Here is a 15,541-nt window from a genome sequence, read left to right on the forward strand (position 1 = left end):
TGATCAGGCCACAGGTCCGAAAGAGAAGAACAGTGGTGGAAGGACTGAATGACAAACAATGGATCGCGGACATTACCGGTCAGCTGACGGTCCAAGCTCTTTCCCAGTACTTGCAATTATGGCCTCTGGTCGACCAAGTCCAACTACAAATGGGGGTTGAAGACGTACTGACTTGGCGTTGGTCACCTTGCGCCACATACTCCGCTCGCTCCGCATACCGAATGTTCTTCGAAGGATTGGAACGGTTTGCAGGAGCGAGGCCGATTTGGAAAGCATGGGCTCCACTCAAAGTCAAATTCTTTACATGGCTCGCAGTTCGGCAGCGGATTTGGACGGCGGACCGTCGGCACCGCCACGGGCTGCAGAACCCGGCAAACTGTCCGCTGTGTGATCAGGAGTTGGAGACGGCTAATCACCTCTTTGTGGGCTGTTGCTTTACGAGACAGGTCTGGCATGCAATCCTTGCGATGCTGGGAGCAACAACTCAGCTTTCACATGACCAGCCGATGCTGGAGTGGTGGCTCCAGTTGCGTCAAGGAGTTAACAATTTGAAGAAGAAAGGACTGGACTCGGTCGTTACGCTGGTCACTTGGAGCATCTGGAAGGAGAGGAACGCCAGGACCTTTGGCAATCGTTCAGGTTTTACAGAGGGCCAACTGGTGGATATCATCGTGAAGGAAGGACAGCTCTGGATGCAAGCCGGAGCTAAATATTTGGCTGCCCTGGGATGGCCGGTAGAGAGTGTAGTAGGAGTGTTCCCTGCCTAAGATCTGTGTTTTAGCTCTCTCTTTGGTTGTTCTAGTTTCCCTTATAAGTCGCAATCGATATTAATTCGTGTTCGTGTGCCCAGTAGGCCCGCATTGTAATTTGTAACTCTTTCAATCTTCTTAATAAAAGATATGCAGCGCTTGTGCGTATTCTCGAAAAAAAAATAAATGAATGCAAATGCTAGAAATTATCAAGCCCCATGCATTCCGGTGAACCGTAGTGCCCTGACTTCATGTTTTCAACCTTCCGTCTGCATAGAGTGCAGTAGCTGGCCCGGCAAGCCCAGCAGAAGATATACCTCTCGTCTTCCTGTGTACAGAAGATACATGTACTTCTCATCGTCACATTAATTCGACAGCCCAAATTCAGTTCTTCCATACAGATCAAGAACATACTATGTTCCGTTACCTTGAAGTTTCTTGCACGGCATTTGGGGCATCTGACGGTACCACCAATTGGGCGTGATGCAATTCGCATCTGGCGTTCAGGTTGCATCGCTGCTAATTGCCTCTCCCACTCTGCTATGTCTCTTGCCGCAAAGAGCTTGCAGTCACCCCTGCAATGTAAGGAGTAGTGGTTTTCCTTCAAATGAAATGCAAGGGTTTTGCTATATTATGTGAAAATCGTACTTGCATAATCATAAGAATATAAGTAGACCAGAGAACCTTGATTTCTTCGCTTGTGTTCTAGAAGAAAATAAGGATGCTGGATGCCCGAAAGGCCTACCTGAAGTGCTCATAACCATTTATGGCCTTGCCGCAGGTGAAGCAGAAGTACTGGCCACAGTTTCCGCATGTCATTTTGTTGCACCCTTCTGTTTTGGCGATGGCCATTCGGCATTTTGGGCATATCCGAACATCCTTGTACAATTCTCTGATGTTCAGCAATTCCTGCGCCACCTCCTTCTCAGTCATCCTGCCTGACGCCTGCAAACAAGAATTCAGTAAAAATCATAGTATGCTGTGACACTCTGGAGCTAAAAATAAACCGCACAGCACAAATGCAAGATCCTCTGTTTATACCGTTCGGAGCTGTATCTTTTGTTCAGGAGTTAGACACTGCTTCCCTGGATGCCATGGTCCCTTACAGAACGAGCAGAAGATAAAGGAGCATTCTGGGCATTGCGCATTGTTGTCCTCATCTTCCACGCAACCGATCACACACCTTGGACAGTAAACCACATCTGACATTGAGTCCAATGTTTTCTGAAGGAGAAGCCTATCCCAACGTTCAAATTCTTCTTCTGTAAGAAGCCTCTTCAGCACATATGGTGGAATTGAAGCTTTGCACTTGGTACCAGGGCATACCAACTGAAACACACTACCTTCCTTGACATGCATTCTGCATAAGGTCTCCATACACTTCATGCAGAACAGGTGTTGGCATGGAAGCCTGATGAAATTTGAACCTAATTGTTTTATCATTAAAGTTAGTTATAAGAGAGAGAAAATATGTTAGAGAAATTCAGGTAATTGGTTAAAACCAAGGCACAGTTCAGTAAGGTAAGGGCCTAACATGACACTACAGAGTAAGTATGAGGTGGGAGGAAGAGCTTACCTTTAGTCTGGTTAAGACATATCATGCACATCTGGAGATCCTCAAGAAAAGCTCGATAGTGTTTCTTACTACAGTAGCTCAACATCAAAGGGATTACAGACTCCAGTGATTTTGTTCTCGGAATTGCACGACTATCTGTGTTGTGGGCGGCAATATCTGGACCCAGTGTCATGTTTCCATCAGTCCAGAGATATGACCTGGACGAATTACGTAGCCACTCAACCCATTGATACACTACTTCCTGCCCTGGCAGCTCTACCCAAATGGTGTCAAGCATCTGACAGAGTTGAGAGACATAAGACCCATCCATCCACTTAGCAGTTACCGCAAAACTTGGGGGATCTTTGCTAGGATAGGACTGTGGAAGAAGGCATGTCAATATCAAAGGAGGCAGGTAGTCGAAGTTGCAAGTGTAGGAGTAATCATCAGATCCATAATCATGTTCAGAACCGTCAAAACATCCTACATCACTTGTAGTAGCATTAGGTGCTGAAAGCTTAGCACACACTCCGACGCCATCAGCCACATCGTAACGTATGTAAATCTGGAATAAATAGGCAAGCCATTGAAACCAGATCCACCATTCAAGAATAATTGAAACACAATTATATTCATTGCCAGCACAGGAAACCTGGAAATAGCGAAGCCCTCCTTTGTTTTCAAATACAGCCAGATCATCCCCGTATATCGCCTCCAATGCCATCAACTGCAATGAACATTTATCTCAACTAACAAACAGATGCACAACCTCAACGATGCAATTATGCAAAGAAATCACATTTGGATATTGATCAAAGCTCCACAAGGACTTTGAACAGCGCAACACGTAAGTCAAGTTTCAGTCTCACGAAGCCATTTTTAAATTAGAGCAACAGCAAAAGTCAGTAATTATAGTTAAAAGTCCATCTCATGATTATATGCAATTTATCTCGTATTATGGATCGTTTCTTAGAAAATTATTCTACAAGCTGCAGCAACAGATATGCTACGAACTAATTTACTTTAACAGAAAAATAAAAACGACAACAACTTAAAGTTTCGTCAAAAAGCCCCAAAACCCTGCAATACCAAATCCCCAACACAACAACAAAAAAAACCTGGAAACTGATCAAGCAAATTACGACAGCCATCGCAGCCCACATCATGATCATGAATTTTAAAAAAAAAATCCAATCCAATCACGAGATCGTTATGCCAGACCTCGTCCTCCTGCCGCTGCTGGTTGTCTCGTATCTCGTCTTCCTCTTCATCGTTGCCGTCCTCGGCGCGGTAGCCAGGTCCCGCTGCCACAGCCGTTGCCGCCGCCTCCAGCCTCGATTCCGCCTCGGCCGCCGCCACCCAGGGGGAGTCCAGGTCGAGCAGGCCCTCCTCGGCCTCGCCACCACCCTCGCACGCCACCGCACTCGACTCCGCGCCGCCCAACGTGGAACAGGAGGACGACGAGGCCTCGTCCGAGAAGCGCCCGCTGCGGTGGGGCTCCGGTGTCCGCAGCGACGCGGTGCCGGGGAAAGCTGCTGCCGCCATGGCGCGAGCTCGGACTCCGGGGGCCGTACGTCAGTACGTGTGTTCTCGTATTTGTCGTCGCCTTTTTGTTTTTTTTTCGGCCTTAATTTTTGGTTGGGGCCGTTTTTTTTAGACTGAATGAAAGAGTCAACAGGAGAAGAAGAGTGCGACGCACGGAAAGATTTTTGGCTCATACTGTATTTATTATACTCGGAAAAAGGTTGTCTTCCTAACGGCGGGTGGGCCTAGGCCCAGTACATAATGTGCTAGCGTTGGCCCAATTCTGCGCTTGCCATGGATAAATTCTTATAGGAAACAAGGGACAATCATATAAAAAAGAGACAGGGGAAATATGATTTTTAATGAATTCTGAAGCACCCAGATATTAGAATCTGCAATTAAGTCGGTAGTCAAGAAAAGCAAGGAAAAAATCAAATCAAGTTTGAAGGTAAAACAAATAATATTATAATCACTGAAACATCTAATGAGTAGAAGTGTAGAACTAGTAAATTTAGCCTCTCTTTCACGACAAACTTTACCAGCCATCCAGTGTAATTGTGTAAACTAGAGCAAAGGGCAGGGATGAGTACAGAGTTGTATAAAAACATTGTAAAAATATCTGTACTTGTTACACGCAGTAGCAGCTTAATCAACGATGTCTCCTCATCAAAAAATAAAAAAAATCAGCGATGTCAACGCTCAACTGTAGCAATTTTGATTTCTGAACTGCGGTGTGTGGTCGTTCTAAGCAAGCAATGCATGCTGCGACTGCGAATGTGCTAAGATCCCCTGGTCCGGGTCGTCCTGCTGCACTGTATTATGGAGAACTGATGCGAAGGAACCGGTGCTAGAAGTTGCCGAGCCCCACGCATTCCGACGATCGGTAGTGCCCTGACTTCATGTATTTGTCGTCGACCCTCATCCGGCATAATGAGCAGTAGTGGATCCGGCATGCCCAGCAGAAAATATATTCCTCATTCTCCTGGATGCATATGGTCATTGGTCAGATTATGCATATACAAACATTGGCAAATCAGTGCTTATTACATTGGTGAGCAGTGATATCTACCCCCGTGCGATGAAACAAATATTTAAGGTTGGAAATATAGGTCTCGGTTGGTACCTTGAAATTTCTCTGACGACATTTGGGACACCTGATGGTGCTACCTATAGGGGTCAGTTGAACTTTAGCACTGCGGCCAATTTGCACTTCTTCCATATGCCTCTCGAACGGCGTTACATCGCTATACTGACATAACTCAAAGAGCACACATTCGTTCCTGCAACAGGCGGATTTGTACAATACTTTGTCAAATCAAGCTTGCAATCGTGCATAAAAGGTATGCCAGTGCGGTATCATGGATGCCTTAGAGTGACCTACCAGAAATGGTCATAGCCACTGATGGCCCTGCCACAGCGGAAGCAGAGCAACTGACCACAGTTGCCGCACGACATCTTGTTGCACCCTTCTGATTTGACGATGGGCATTTGGCATTTTGGACATAGTTGAATTAGAATATCACTGAACATTTTTCTGATGGTGAGCAATTCCTGCACCATCTCCTTCTGGGACATCTTGCCTGACGCCTGCAGACAAGCAAATTGTACGCAACAAGCAGGGGATGTTCAGTTAAATGATAGTATTCCGAAACAGTCAACACAAAAGTCAGCAGTAAGTCAGTAGCAGAAGCTTGTCAGGCCCTCAGATCTTTATTACAGTACACATCAAGAGCACACTGTATTGAATGGTCTAGTAAAGTGCCTCCAGATGTAGAATACACATCTTACTACATGAAGATAATCAACTGCAAAGAGCAAATGAAAAAGAGATTAGTGAATATCTTGTACCTGCTGGCGTTTGATCTTTTCTTCTGGAGTTATGCACTGCTTAGCTGGATGGCATGGTTCCTTACATAAAGAGCAGAAGATAAAGGAGCATTTTGGGCATTCCGCGTCGTTGCTCTCATCTTCCAAGCATCCAATCCCGCACCTTGGACAATAAACCACATCTGACATTGAATCCAATGCCTTCTTAAGAACAAGCCTATCCCAACGTTCAAATTCTTCTTACGTAAGAAGCCTCTTCTACACGAATGGTGGAATTGAAGCATTGCACTTGGTATCAAGGCATACCAACTGAAATACGCTACCTTCCTTGACATGCATTCTGCATAAGGTCTCCATGCACTTCACACAAAATAAGTGTTGGCATGAAAGCCTGACGAAGTTTGAGCCTAATTTTTTCAGAATTAATGTTACTTCAGGAGAATGAACCTATAGTCAGTTTCACAAGTATGCTTTGAAAGTACAGGTTCAATAGCTCTCAAAAGATTCTATGTGAATCAATAAAATTCCACCCAGTTTATTATTGGTTACAAGTTACAACTAAGGCACAATTTCACAAGGGAAAGGAGTAATATGGATGCTACAGAATAAGTGGCATGCTATACTTAGTAAGGAAAAATTGGAGGAAAATGGAAAGAACGTACCTTTGCTTTGGTTAAGGCATATCATGCTCATATGGAGATCCTCGAGAAAAGCTTGATAGTGCTTGTTACTACTGTAACTCATCATCAAAGGGATTACAGACTCCAATGAATTTGTTCTTGCGATTGCGCGGTTATCTCTATTGTGGGTTTCCATATCCAGCCCTAGTGTGGCCTTGACGAATCACGAAGCCACTCAACCCATTGATACACGACCTACTGCCCCTTCAGCTCTGCCCATATGGTGTCAAGCATCTCACAAAGCCGAGAAACTTGAGGCACATCCATCCACTTAACAGTGACAGTGAAATATGGGGCATCTTTGTGAGGATATGACCGCGGAAGTAAGCATGTCAATATCAGAGGAGGAAGGTACTCGAAGTTGCACTTGTAAGAGAACATGTCTGATCCATCAACATGTCCTGTACCATCAGAGCATCCATCATCTTGGGAACACACATTAGCAGATGAAAGCTTTGCACACACTTCAATGCCATCAGCCACATCATAACGTGTGTAAATCTGGAATAAATTAACAAACCATCAAAACCAAATTGCCAGCTTACTAGAGCAACTGAGGAAAATTCATGGCAACTGAAGTAACCTGGAAATAACGGAGGCCTCCGTTGTTTTCAAATACAGCCAGATCATGCCCATAGATTGCCTCCAATACCATCAGCTGCAGTAAATGATGAACGAGTAAGAAAACAGGTACTCAGGCTCAGCGACGCATTTTTAAAGTGAGAATCTTTAGATCAACCCCAGACAGAACTTATAAGCAGAACTGTTCCTAAGTTATAAATATCACAGTACAATTAGAAGATTTTTTTTTCTAGCAATTGCTAACCAATTAAGCAATAAATAATCGCTCATCAGTCATCAACCTTTTTATGTACAGATAAGGTTTCTTCGAACTTGAAATAAAATAAGTACAAGCAGCAGATTTCTTTTTTAAAAAACGTCACAAAAGGGGGTCTTGGTTGGGGACCCAAATCCCTACGAGTTAGTACAAACCTGAATTAAATCCTAAAGTTTCCTAGAGCAATTTCCTCTACATATTCAGGACCAAACTTTGCAAGTTCTGTTCCCCCAAAACCCCGCAAATCCGGACAGCCCAAACTCATCGTGACAGATGACAATTCCTGCAACTTTTGCAATCGAACCAGCAGATTAGGGAGTGTACTACCTCGTCCTCCTGCCGTTGCTGGTTGTCTCGTATCTCATCCTCCTCCTCCTGCACCTCCTCACGGCTGATTTTAAGTGCCGCTGCAGCATCCGTCGCCGCCGCCTCCCCCAGTATCCGCTCCGCCTCGGCCGGCGCCGCCCATGGGGAGTCCAGGTCGAGGAGGACGCCCTCCTCGCCGCCTGCATTGCACCTCAAATCAGCGGCGCGCGACGTGGAGGGGGACGAGGAGGAGGAAGCATCGGCCGACGATTCCGGGGTGGGGATGCGGTAGGGCTCCAATGCCCGCGCCGATGCGGCGCCGGGCGCTGCTGTCTCCATGGTGCGAGCTCGAACTGTCCCAGACTCCCAGTGTCGTACGTGTCGCTCCCCTTGTTCTTTTCAGCAAAGCCGCTTGGTTTTTTTTTTTTTTGAGAAGTTTCTTGGCTTTATTATCCGGGGCCCGGGGGCATGCTTCTTCTTCATTTTTCTCTTTGTGGGACCGTGCTTTCAGACTGAGGTGAAGGAAGATATGGGCCTAAGCTGATGGCGCAATGTGCGCATTGGCCCAACAGTTCGACTTCAAGCCCAGGTGAGGACAAGGGGCGCATAGTTCGGTTTGGACTTTGGAATAAATTCAGGTGTTACTAGATCTGGCAACGGGGGCACATTGGTCGTATTATGATTTTATAGGACGTCTTCAGAGTTACATAAAGCTCCAAAAGTGACACATAATAAATTTACGGTTGGTTGCAGCCGCGCGAACGCGTAACCCCTCTGCTACGGACGTCCACTCTCCTACTTGAGGAGATGAGTGCTCCTCCCAAGTGCAACGGAGGCCGCTAACCTAGGGGTGTCTGGATCTTTAATCCGGTTTAAAATTCATATCACATCGAATATTCGAAGGCTACTTAGGAGAACTAAATATGAGCTAATTATAAAACTAATTACACATATGGAAACTATCCCAAGATGAATCTATTAAGCCTAATTAATCCATCATTAGCACATGTTTATTGTAGCACCACATTATCAAATAATAGACTAATTAGGTTTAATAGATTCGTCTCGCAAATTAGCCTCCATCTATGCAATTAATTTTGTAATTAATCTATATTTAATACTTCTAATTAGTACCTAAACATTCGATTTGGAGCTAAAAAACCAAACGGGCCTTAGGCCACGGTCCTTCATGATCGACCATCGACCCCGTCCAGGTAAGGATATGGTTCAAGGTACCTCTGCCCCATGTTCTGCCTCCTCCCTCCTCTCTTCGCAAACAGTACGTACTAAATCTATGTTTCCAACGTAACGGTGGATGCCTCACGAATCTCGTATGGGCCTGCTCGGCTTCGTGGGTCGCTTAAGGCCCATCATCCTAGCCCATCACAGGCTTCTACGTGGTACTATTTGTTCCCTATATCTCATTTTTCGAAGGAACTCGTTTGTTTGTCATTTTGGCGTCTCCATTTGACGCAAACTTTGCCATTGGCTAAACCTTAGGACCGTTTGATCTTGATCGGGTGGCCCAGATTAGTCGTTCGCTAAACCATCGTTTAGCGGCGATTAATTTTTTATGTTCTTCAAATCGAAGTCTTCAGTACTAGTAGACCTTTTTTATTTACTACCAGTATCTTTCTTCCGCGTGCTTGAAAATGCTACACATACCTCCTCTTGGCTGTGTATGTTAGGTAACCTACTTCCTTATCATGTGTTTTTTTGTGATGAAGACACCCAATCATGCAACTTGCTCAACCAAAGGCATGGCCTGGAGTGTAAACAGGACCCAAGGCACATCGAGTAGAAAAACACGGGCAGCTAGCGAATGAGAAAAAAGGAGGAGACGAAATCACAAAAAGGCTGCATCACAATGTCAAAAAGGCACGACACAAACGCAACTTGACCTCCATTTGCGTGCATAGTCTAAAGCCCAAAGGCGCAGCGATTGGACTGGACAGTGGACACAATGGTAGCAGGAACCCGGTGATAACAGCACTTGCATCACACTGACGCCATACACTCCACTGTTGGCAGTAAGCCTAGAGCACTAAAAAAACAGTAAGACCGAAACACCAAATAACAAAGTACTCAGTACTTAAGAGTCATTGTTTTATAGTGTGTATATACCAACTGGCAAATGAAGGTAAGTTACATTTCAGGTTAACTCAGTGAGTACCGGCAATCTTGACTCCTTTTGTGAATCTATGACTGCATTGCCGAACACTGCCTGCCTGCCCAAAAACAGTATCCCTTTGGCTCTTTTTGTATGTGCACACTAGCCTAACTGATCTCCCTTTTTACTATTACGCCGATGATGATTCCATCGACGTATTCGTGTTGAATTTGTGCTCGTCTTGAGCCATGCACTTGTACAATTATACAAGTATAATGCTGGTAGTGATCGTGGCCGTACGATCAGGCTGAGGATTTTTTCTATCTAAAATCAGAAAAGGACGAGGATAACATCTCAATACCCCATCTGGTTACTACTTGTAACAACAGAAGAGTAACCGGGTTCGTGGAGCATGGCCGGGGCGGGGCCCGCTTGGAAGTAGCACGACACAGGGTCGTCCACCATGGCAGGGAGTGGGTCCGGGTGGGCGACTGGACACTGTGGGCCCATCGGGTACTGGTAGTCCTCCATGGGCCCCCACAGGCCCAGCTCCTTCTCCAGGTCCTCCAACCACCACTCCGTCCCGTGGCTGGTCGTGCTGGCGGCGGCGTTCGGCTCCGTTGCATTGCTCTGGCACGGCGCCGGTGCAGTCCCGGCCGCGACGGCGCCAGCTCCAGCGCCGTCGCCGCCGACGCCGTCGATGATGCTCCACAGCTCGTGGTCGATGTCGATCTCCGGCAGGTCGAGCAGCTCGTCCACGCTGGGCCGGGCGGGCGCCGGCGGGGACGTGGACGAGGCGCAGGGCGACGTGGGCACGGATACGTCCGGGCAGTACGGATCCGGAATCTGGTCCACCAGCATGTCGAAGCCGAAGCAGGCGGGGTCGTCGAGCATGGGGATTATCTCGAGCTTCTCCAGGCCCAGCTCGTCGCCGGGCTCGTCCTTGCTCGCCTTGCTCTGCTGCTCCCCGGAGTCGCCGCTGGAGCAGTTGGTCGTCGCCGTCGTCGTGGAAGAGGACGGCGACGGCGACGGGGCCGCCGCCGCCGGCACCCCAGCGCCGGCGGCTTTCTTCTTCTTCTTGGAACCGGCGGCGCCGCCGCGCTCCTCCGCGCCCGGCGACACCCGCTTCTTCAGGTGCGTGTTCCAGACGTTCTTGATCTCGTTGTCCGTCCGGCCCGGCAGGCACGCCGCGATCTTGGACCACCTGGACACAAAATCCGATCGAGCTCTATCAGTCTCGGCTTCATCCATGGATTCGAGAACAGCAACCGCGAATTCTCCAGGCAACGACGAGCTGCACCGTACTTGTTGCCGAGCAGGCCGTGCAGCTTGATGATGGTCTCCTCCTCCTCGGCGGTGAAGTTGCCGCGCTTGAGGTCCGGCCGGAGGTAGTTGATCCACCGCAGCCGGCAGCTCTTCCCGCACCGCAGCAGACCTGTGCCGTGCAATTCAAAACCACCATTAGAACCCCCCATGAATGCATGGATGTGCGGACAACTGCAGATGAGGGAGGATTTGCTATGCTTGGTACCAACCTGCTTGCTTGGGCAGGGCGCGCCAGTTGGCATGGCCGTACTTCTGAATGTAGGCGATGAGGCGCATGTCCTCCTCCGGCGTCCAGGAGCCCTTGTTCAGCCCAACCTTGGCGCAGCACGGTGCCCGGCCCTTCCCCATCGTTCCTCCAAGCTCCTGCTGCCTCCGCGTGATCGGCGGATCGAATCGATCGCTGCCTCGACGGCTCGATCTCTGGTTCGATGCTATTGCTGCGACGACGGCGCCTCGATCACTTGTGTGTGCGTGTGCCGGGGCCTGTGCAGAGCTGCAACCGGGACAGTGGCAGGGCCAGGCGTATATATACACACGGCCCCGCGCGCGCGCGCGGGTGAGAAGATAGATGCCGAGTGCGCAGGTCGCGCCCTCTTGACGTGCGCGACGCCGACAGCGCGCGATGGGTGACACAAGCCGCGGCCGTGTCGCGCTCGCCCCTCGCCCCCACCCCGCAGACTGCCCCCTCACCAAACCCCCGCGTCACTTGTCAGCCTGCCACGACGCGAGCCCTGCCAACACCTGTGCCCCGGTTGCACTCCTCGGGCGAATTCCCAACAAAAAAGCTCTGGAGGGGCCTGTACTCCCCCGTGGCGATTCGCGTCGCGCGGCCCCGTTGATTTCCGGGGGCCGGCCGGCCGGCGTGCCGACGACGACGTCGCGCGCACGGAGGGGGGCCTCTCGGCGGCCGCGACCCGCGATCGATCGCGTGGGGCCTCGTGTGATCTAGGTGGGGGCCTTGACCCTTGCTTGCCCAGCTGGGTGTCTGAGGTGGCCGCGCCGTCGCCGCTTGGCATCGCGGTGGCGTCGCCGGCGACTGGACATGTGCGGTTGCTTGGTGTGGCCTCCGTTGGACAACGGCGACATGGTTGCATCAGACCGTTTTCTTTTAGGTTAAGGAAAAATAGTATCCGGCCTCGATCATCCACAAAAACACAACACCAAACTGACATAATTCGCAGCACTCAGACTGCACCAGAAGCACTAAACCTCAAACAGCACTCAGACTTAAACTGAAAAAACAAGCCTACAAAGCACTAAGCTTGGAGCCTGTTCCTGAACTTCCACCCAAACTTGCTGAAGATCTCCATAACTGTGACCTCCAACAACATCATCAGACCGTATGGGGTTATGGAGGGTGATCACTGATCAGGGGAAAAGGCAAAAGCAGTGCTTTGGGAAAGCGAAAAAAAGGAGATTAAGCACGACAATGACGGTTAAATATCGCTTCCTTTTTTTCCGATTCGTCGAAATCAGCACGAATGGCAGGGGACAGACACAGAGAGCAAGTTGGGCACTTTGCTTGGGATGAAGGCTTGGAGCGGCCCGTCTCCGTGCAACCTTCGATAGGTCCATCAATAGAGCTTACTAGCTTACAAATAGGGTAATTTAGAGTTAGGTCCGACTCCTTCACACACTACACGGAGGAATTTAGTAGGAGAAATTAAAAAGGCGGATTGCAACGGGGTAACAGATAGTTAAATGATCGATTTTGTTTTATGCGTTTTATACTACCTAACTCATTGACAATGGGGAATTTGGGAAGTTCCTTGGTACGGATGGATTTGAATGTGGTCCACAGCAAGTGCAATATCCACAACTAATTTGGACGTGTTGAAAACATTTTTTTTTCATGTTTTTTTCCATTACATGCTGCTCTCTTTAAACTGTCATTAGTTTGGTGTACATATTCCATCGATGGATAACACATTAAAAGATAGGACAATATGCGCTAATTGGAGTATGTAGTACTGGGTGTTTGTTGGACGGTTGCATTTTCATAAGGAGAAAAAGGAAACGTTGACTAGTTAAATTTGGAAATTTATACAATCTTAAATCTCCATATAGTACATTAATCGCAAAAATGATGGCATTTGGTTGGTACGCACCGCTGACACTATTTGATTTATATTCCCCCCTAGTTAGCAAGATGTTGATATCAGCATCGCCATAGAAGAGATTGGCAAGTAGTAACCTAACAGAACTGATCCTTACCGGCCTCATGTTTATGCATTTTTTTGTCAGAGAAGCATTTTTAAAATACGTTCTTATGCATATATTTGCTTTCAAGACGATGTCCTCGTATCAATCTCCCTTCCTTCCAAGACGTAGCTACTACCTACTAGTCACTGTTGAGAGCAAGTAGTAGAAAAAGAGAAGACTACCTACCCGTTACCTTTCTTCTCTGTACGGATCCTCGATCTTGTCGTTGTTGAAACAGCAACAATCTGATTCGCTGAATTTAAATTTAAACCTCCCGACCTTATCTCACTTTGATTACCATCCCTAACACGAAACACGCGCCGTGCCTGTTCTAACCCACAAGAACACGCATCGATCGGCCTAGCTACGCACGGTTCGTAGACATGGTCAGGTACCCAAGGACAGATTGGCGTTCAGCCTCACTTATCTGTCCATCCATCCCGATTTGTGAATGGACAGAGTCAGGTAACCCCGGCCAATCAATGCGTGTGTGTTGCATCCGAGATCGAACAGCTGATGATCACTTCAGAGCTCGGGGTTCTTACCGCAAAGCGCAAGCGTTCTCGTGACGGCGAATTCTCGTGTAAGCTTTGGTTAGCTGCCGAATTTAGCAGGAGAACGCTTTGACCGGCCAACTACATGCACGCATAGCTGCATACTGATGAACGGCCGGTCAGCCGGTGCCACGTCGCCTTAAACTATTTGGTTGATAGGTAGAGCTAGCAAGGAGATGTTTATCTTAGCTTATTCATTGTGTGATTGTGTCAACAAGTAAATAGTAGTACTCTATAGGAGTATACCAACTCACAAACCTCACATTTGGAATTGGATCGCAATCAACTGTCCGCTTCGTCCGTTTTAAAAAAGTAACCGCACGCAGCGCACATGCCTGAAAGTTTGCCAAAAAGAATGTTTCCGAGAGCAAATACTGAAATTCGTTTCAAAAAAAGAGAGAGCAAATACTGAAATAGTGTACAATGAACTGAAGCTGTTCATCAGTCTTGAGGTCGACCACTATATATACAAAAAAGATTTTACAGTAGAGTAGTTGACGCATCTTCTCCGGCTGCAAATTGCACGCGACTAGAACAGTTCCTTCGTCGTCCAAGCATGGTGCATGCATTGTATCTCCGGTGATTGCCCGAGAGAAGAGAAACTTAAAAAAGGTTTTTTGGTGAAGACTAAACTGACGCCCCTTCAACAACCAGTCGTCCCTTTCCATCAGACCATCACCCGGGAGAGGTTGCAGATTCCTGCATGCATGTGTGGCAGCAGCCACTGGCGGGGAAGTCTCAGTTAGGGTAACCAAACATTTATTGCCGTTTTACCTTCCCCGCACCTAACCCTTGACGTTCTTTTCTCTCATCGTGGAAACCACTCGATGTCGCATTTGGACTTGCTTGTATTCGTCCTGCGTCGCTGCGTACGAGTGTAGAAGCGAATAAAAAAGAATGTTGGAGGCAAGTTTCTTGACCTGCCGCTAAGCTATCTGCTGAATTTGCTGATCTTCTACCTAGATTTGAATGACATGTTAGCTAACCTCATCGGTGACATGCTAGACCGAACAGCGATCGCCGTGACAATTCGCAGGCGTGCACGGAAGCAAGAGGCTCCTAGCTAGAGTGCTAGGTGCTAGCTAGCTAGCGACATGCGACGATGTGAATATTTTGAGTAACGGTTTTGCTACATCGATCGGTCACGTACCTGCTGTGCTTACTGTATGATCCCGTCAAGATCCGTGCCCCGGACGGTCCTCACTCCAAGGCCAGGAAAACATGCCGTGCATCATCAGTGGCGAAGGTTAATTCTCCGGGTTCGAGGTTTACGGTACATGAGCCACTTTCGAAAAATGTCAGGTTGATGATAGGGGCGGACCTAGAGCAAATCTTGAATGTTGGGAGGTGTGGTAGCAACATCAGTCCCAACAGTAAACAAAAAAAAGCTACTGCAGAAGAGGGGGGAGGATGAGGCGAACATTTCAGAAGTGTTTGAACCAGGCGCACCTCAGTTGCTTAGGCAGGTATTTGGTTCAAATATGTAGGCATGCAACTTTGTGCACAAACCTTGTCTAACGTGTGACAAACCAACTATTGGCCATACTTTAGGCATAGTTTAGCAAAAGAGAAGCACGCCTATCTGATAAAGCTAGTGAAAACATCTTAGCTTGATCTAATAAATAATCCCATTTAGATTGTGAAAATCCTCCACATTTACGTTTATTTTTAATGTTTGATTCTTTTTACTCTGAAACGTAATGTCGATGATCCATATATTTGCGGGATCGTATCATATAACCCGACGAATACATGCACGCGTGCGCACCAGCATCTACAAGAGGAACACCATGTATTTGAGTTCTAAAAAGAAAGGTAGAGCGAGAAAATATTTGGACTCATTTCCTCAACCACTACATACTAATAAACG

At 47.7% G+C, this 15,541-nt stretch overlaps 2 protein-coding genes and 1 pseudogene across 2 annotated transcripts; all 3 read right to left on the minus strand.

Annotated features, from left to right (window-relative positions):
- Positions 1-864: 864 nt before the first annotated feature.
- On the minus strand, positions 865-3,917 carry LOC101785867 (E3 ubiquitin-protein ligase RNF14). Its single transcript, XM_012847619.2, has 7 exons — positions 3,526-3,917; positions 2,957-3,031; positions 2,326-2,869; positions 1,791-2,176; positions 1,495-1,694; positions 1,177-1,324; positions 865-1,077 (listed from the first exon to the last, which is right to left on the minus strand). The coding sequence occupies exons 1-7, from the start codon at positions 3,847-3,849 to the stop codon at positions 949-951; spliced, it is 1,806 nt and encodes a 601-aa protein (XP_012703073.1). The 5' UTR covers positions 3,850-3,917; the 3' UTR covers positions 865-948.
- Positions 3,918-4,359: 442 nt separating this feature from the next.
- LOC101759262 lies at positions 4,360-7,893 on the minus strand (annotated as a pseudogene).
- A 1,660-nt stretch (positions 7,894-9,553) lies between these two features.
- LOC101759671 (myb-related protein Zm1) lies at positions 9,554-11,398 on the minus strand. Its single transcript, XM_004976603.4, has 3 exons — positions 11,125-11,398; positions 10,895-11,024; positions 9,554-10,793 (listed from the first exon to the last, which is right to left on the minus strand). Exons 1-3 carry the CDS (start codon positions 11,261-11,263, stop codon positions 9,944-9,946), a joined length of 1,119 nt encoding a protein of 372 aa, XP_004976660.1. The 5' UTR covers positions 11,264-11,398; the 3' UTR covers positions 9,554-9,943.
- Between the last annotated feature and the right edge of the window lie 4,143 nt (positions 11,399-15,541).

Source organism: Setaria italica, chromosome VII (assembly GCF_000263155.2).
Source record: "Setaria italica strain Yugu1 chromosome VII, Setaria_italica_v2.0, whole genome shotgun sequence".
NCBI lineage: Eukaryota > Viridiplantae > Streptophyta > Magnoliopsida > Poales > Poaceae > Setaria > Setaria italica.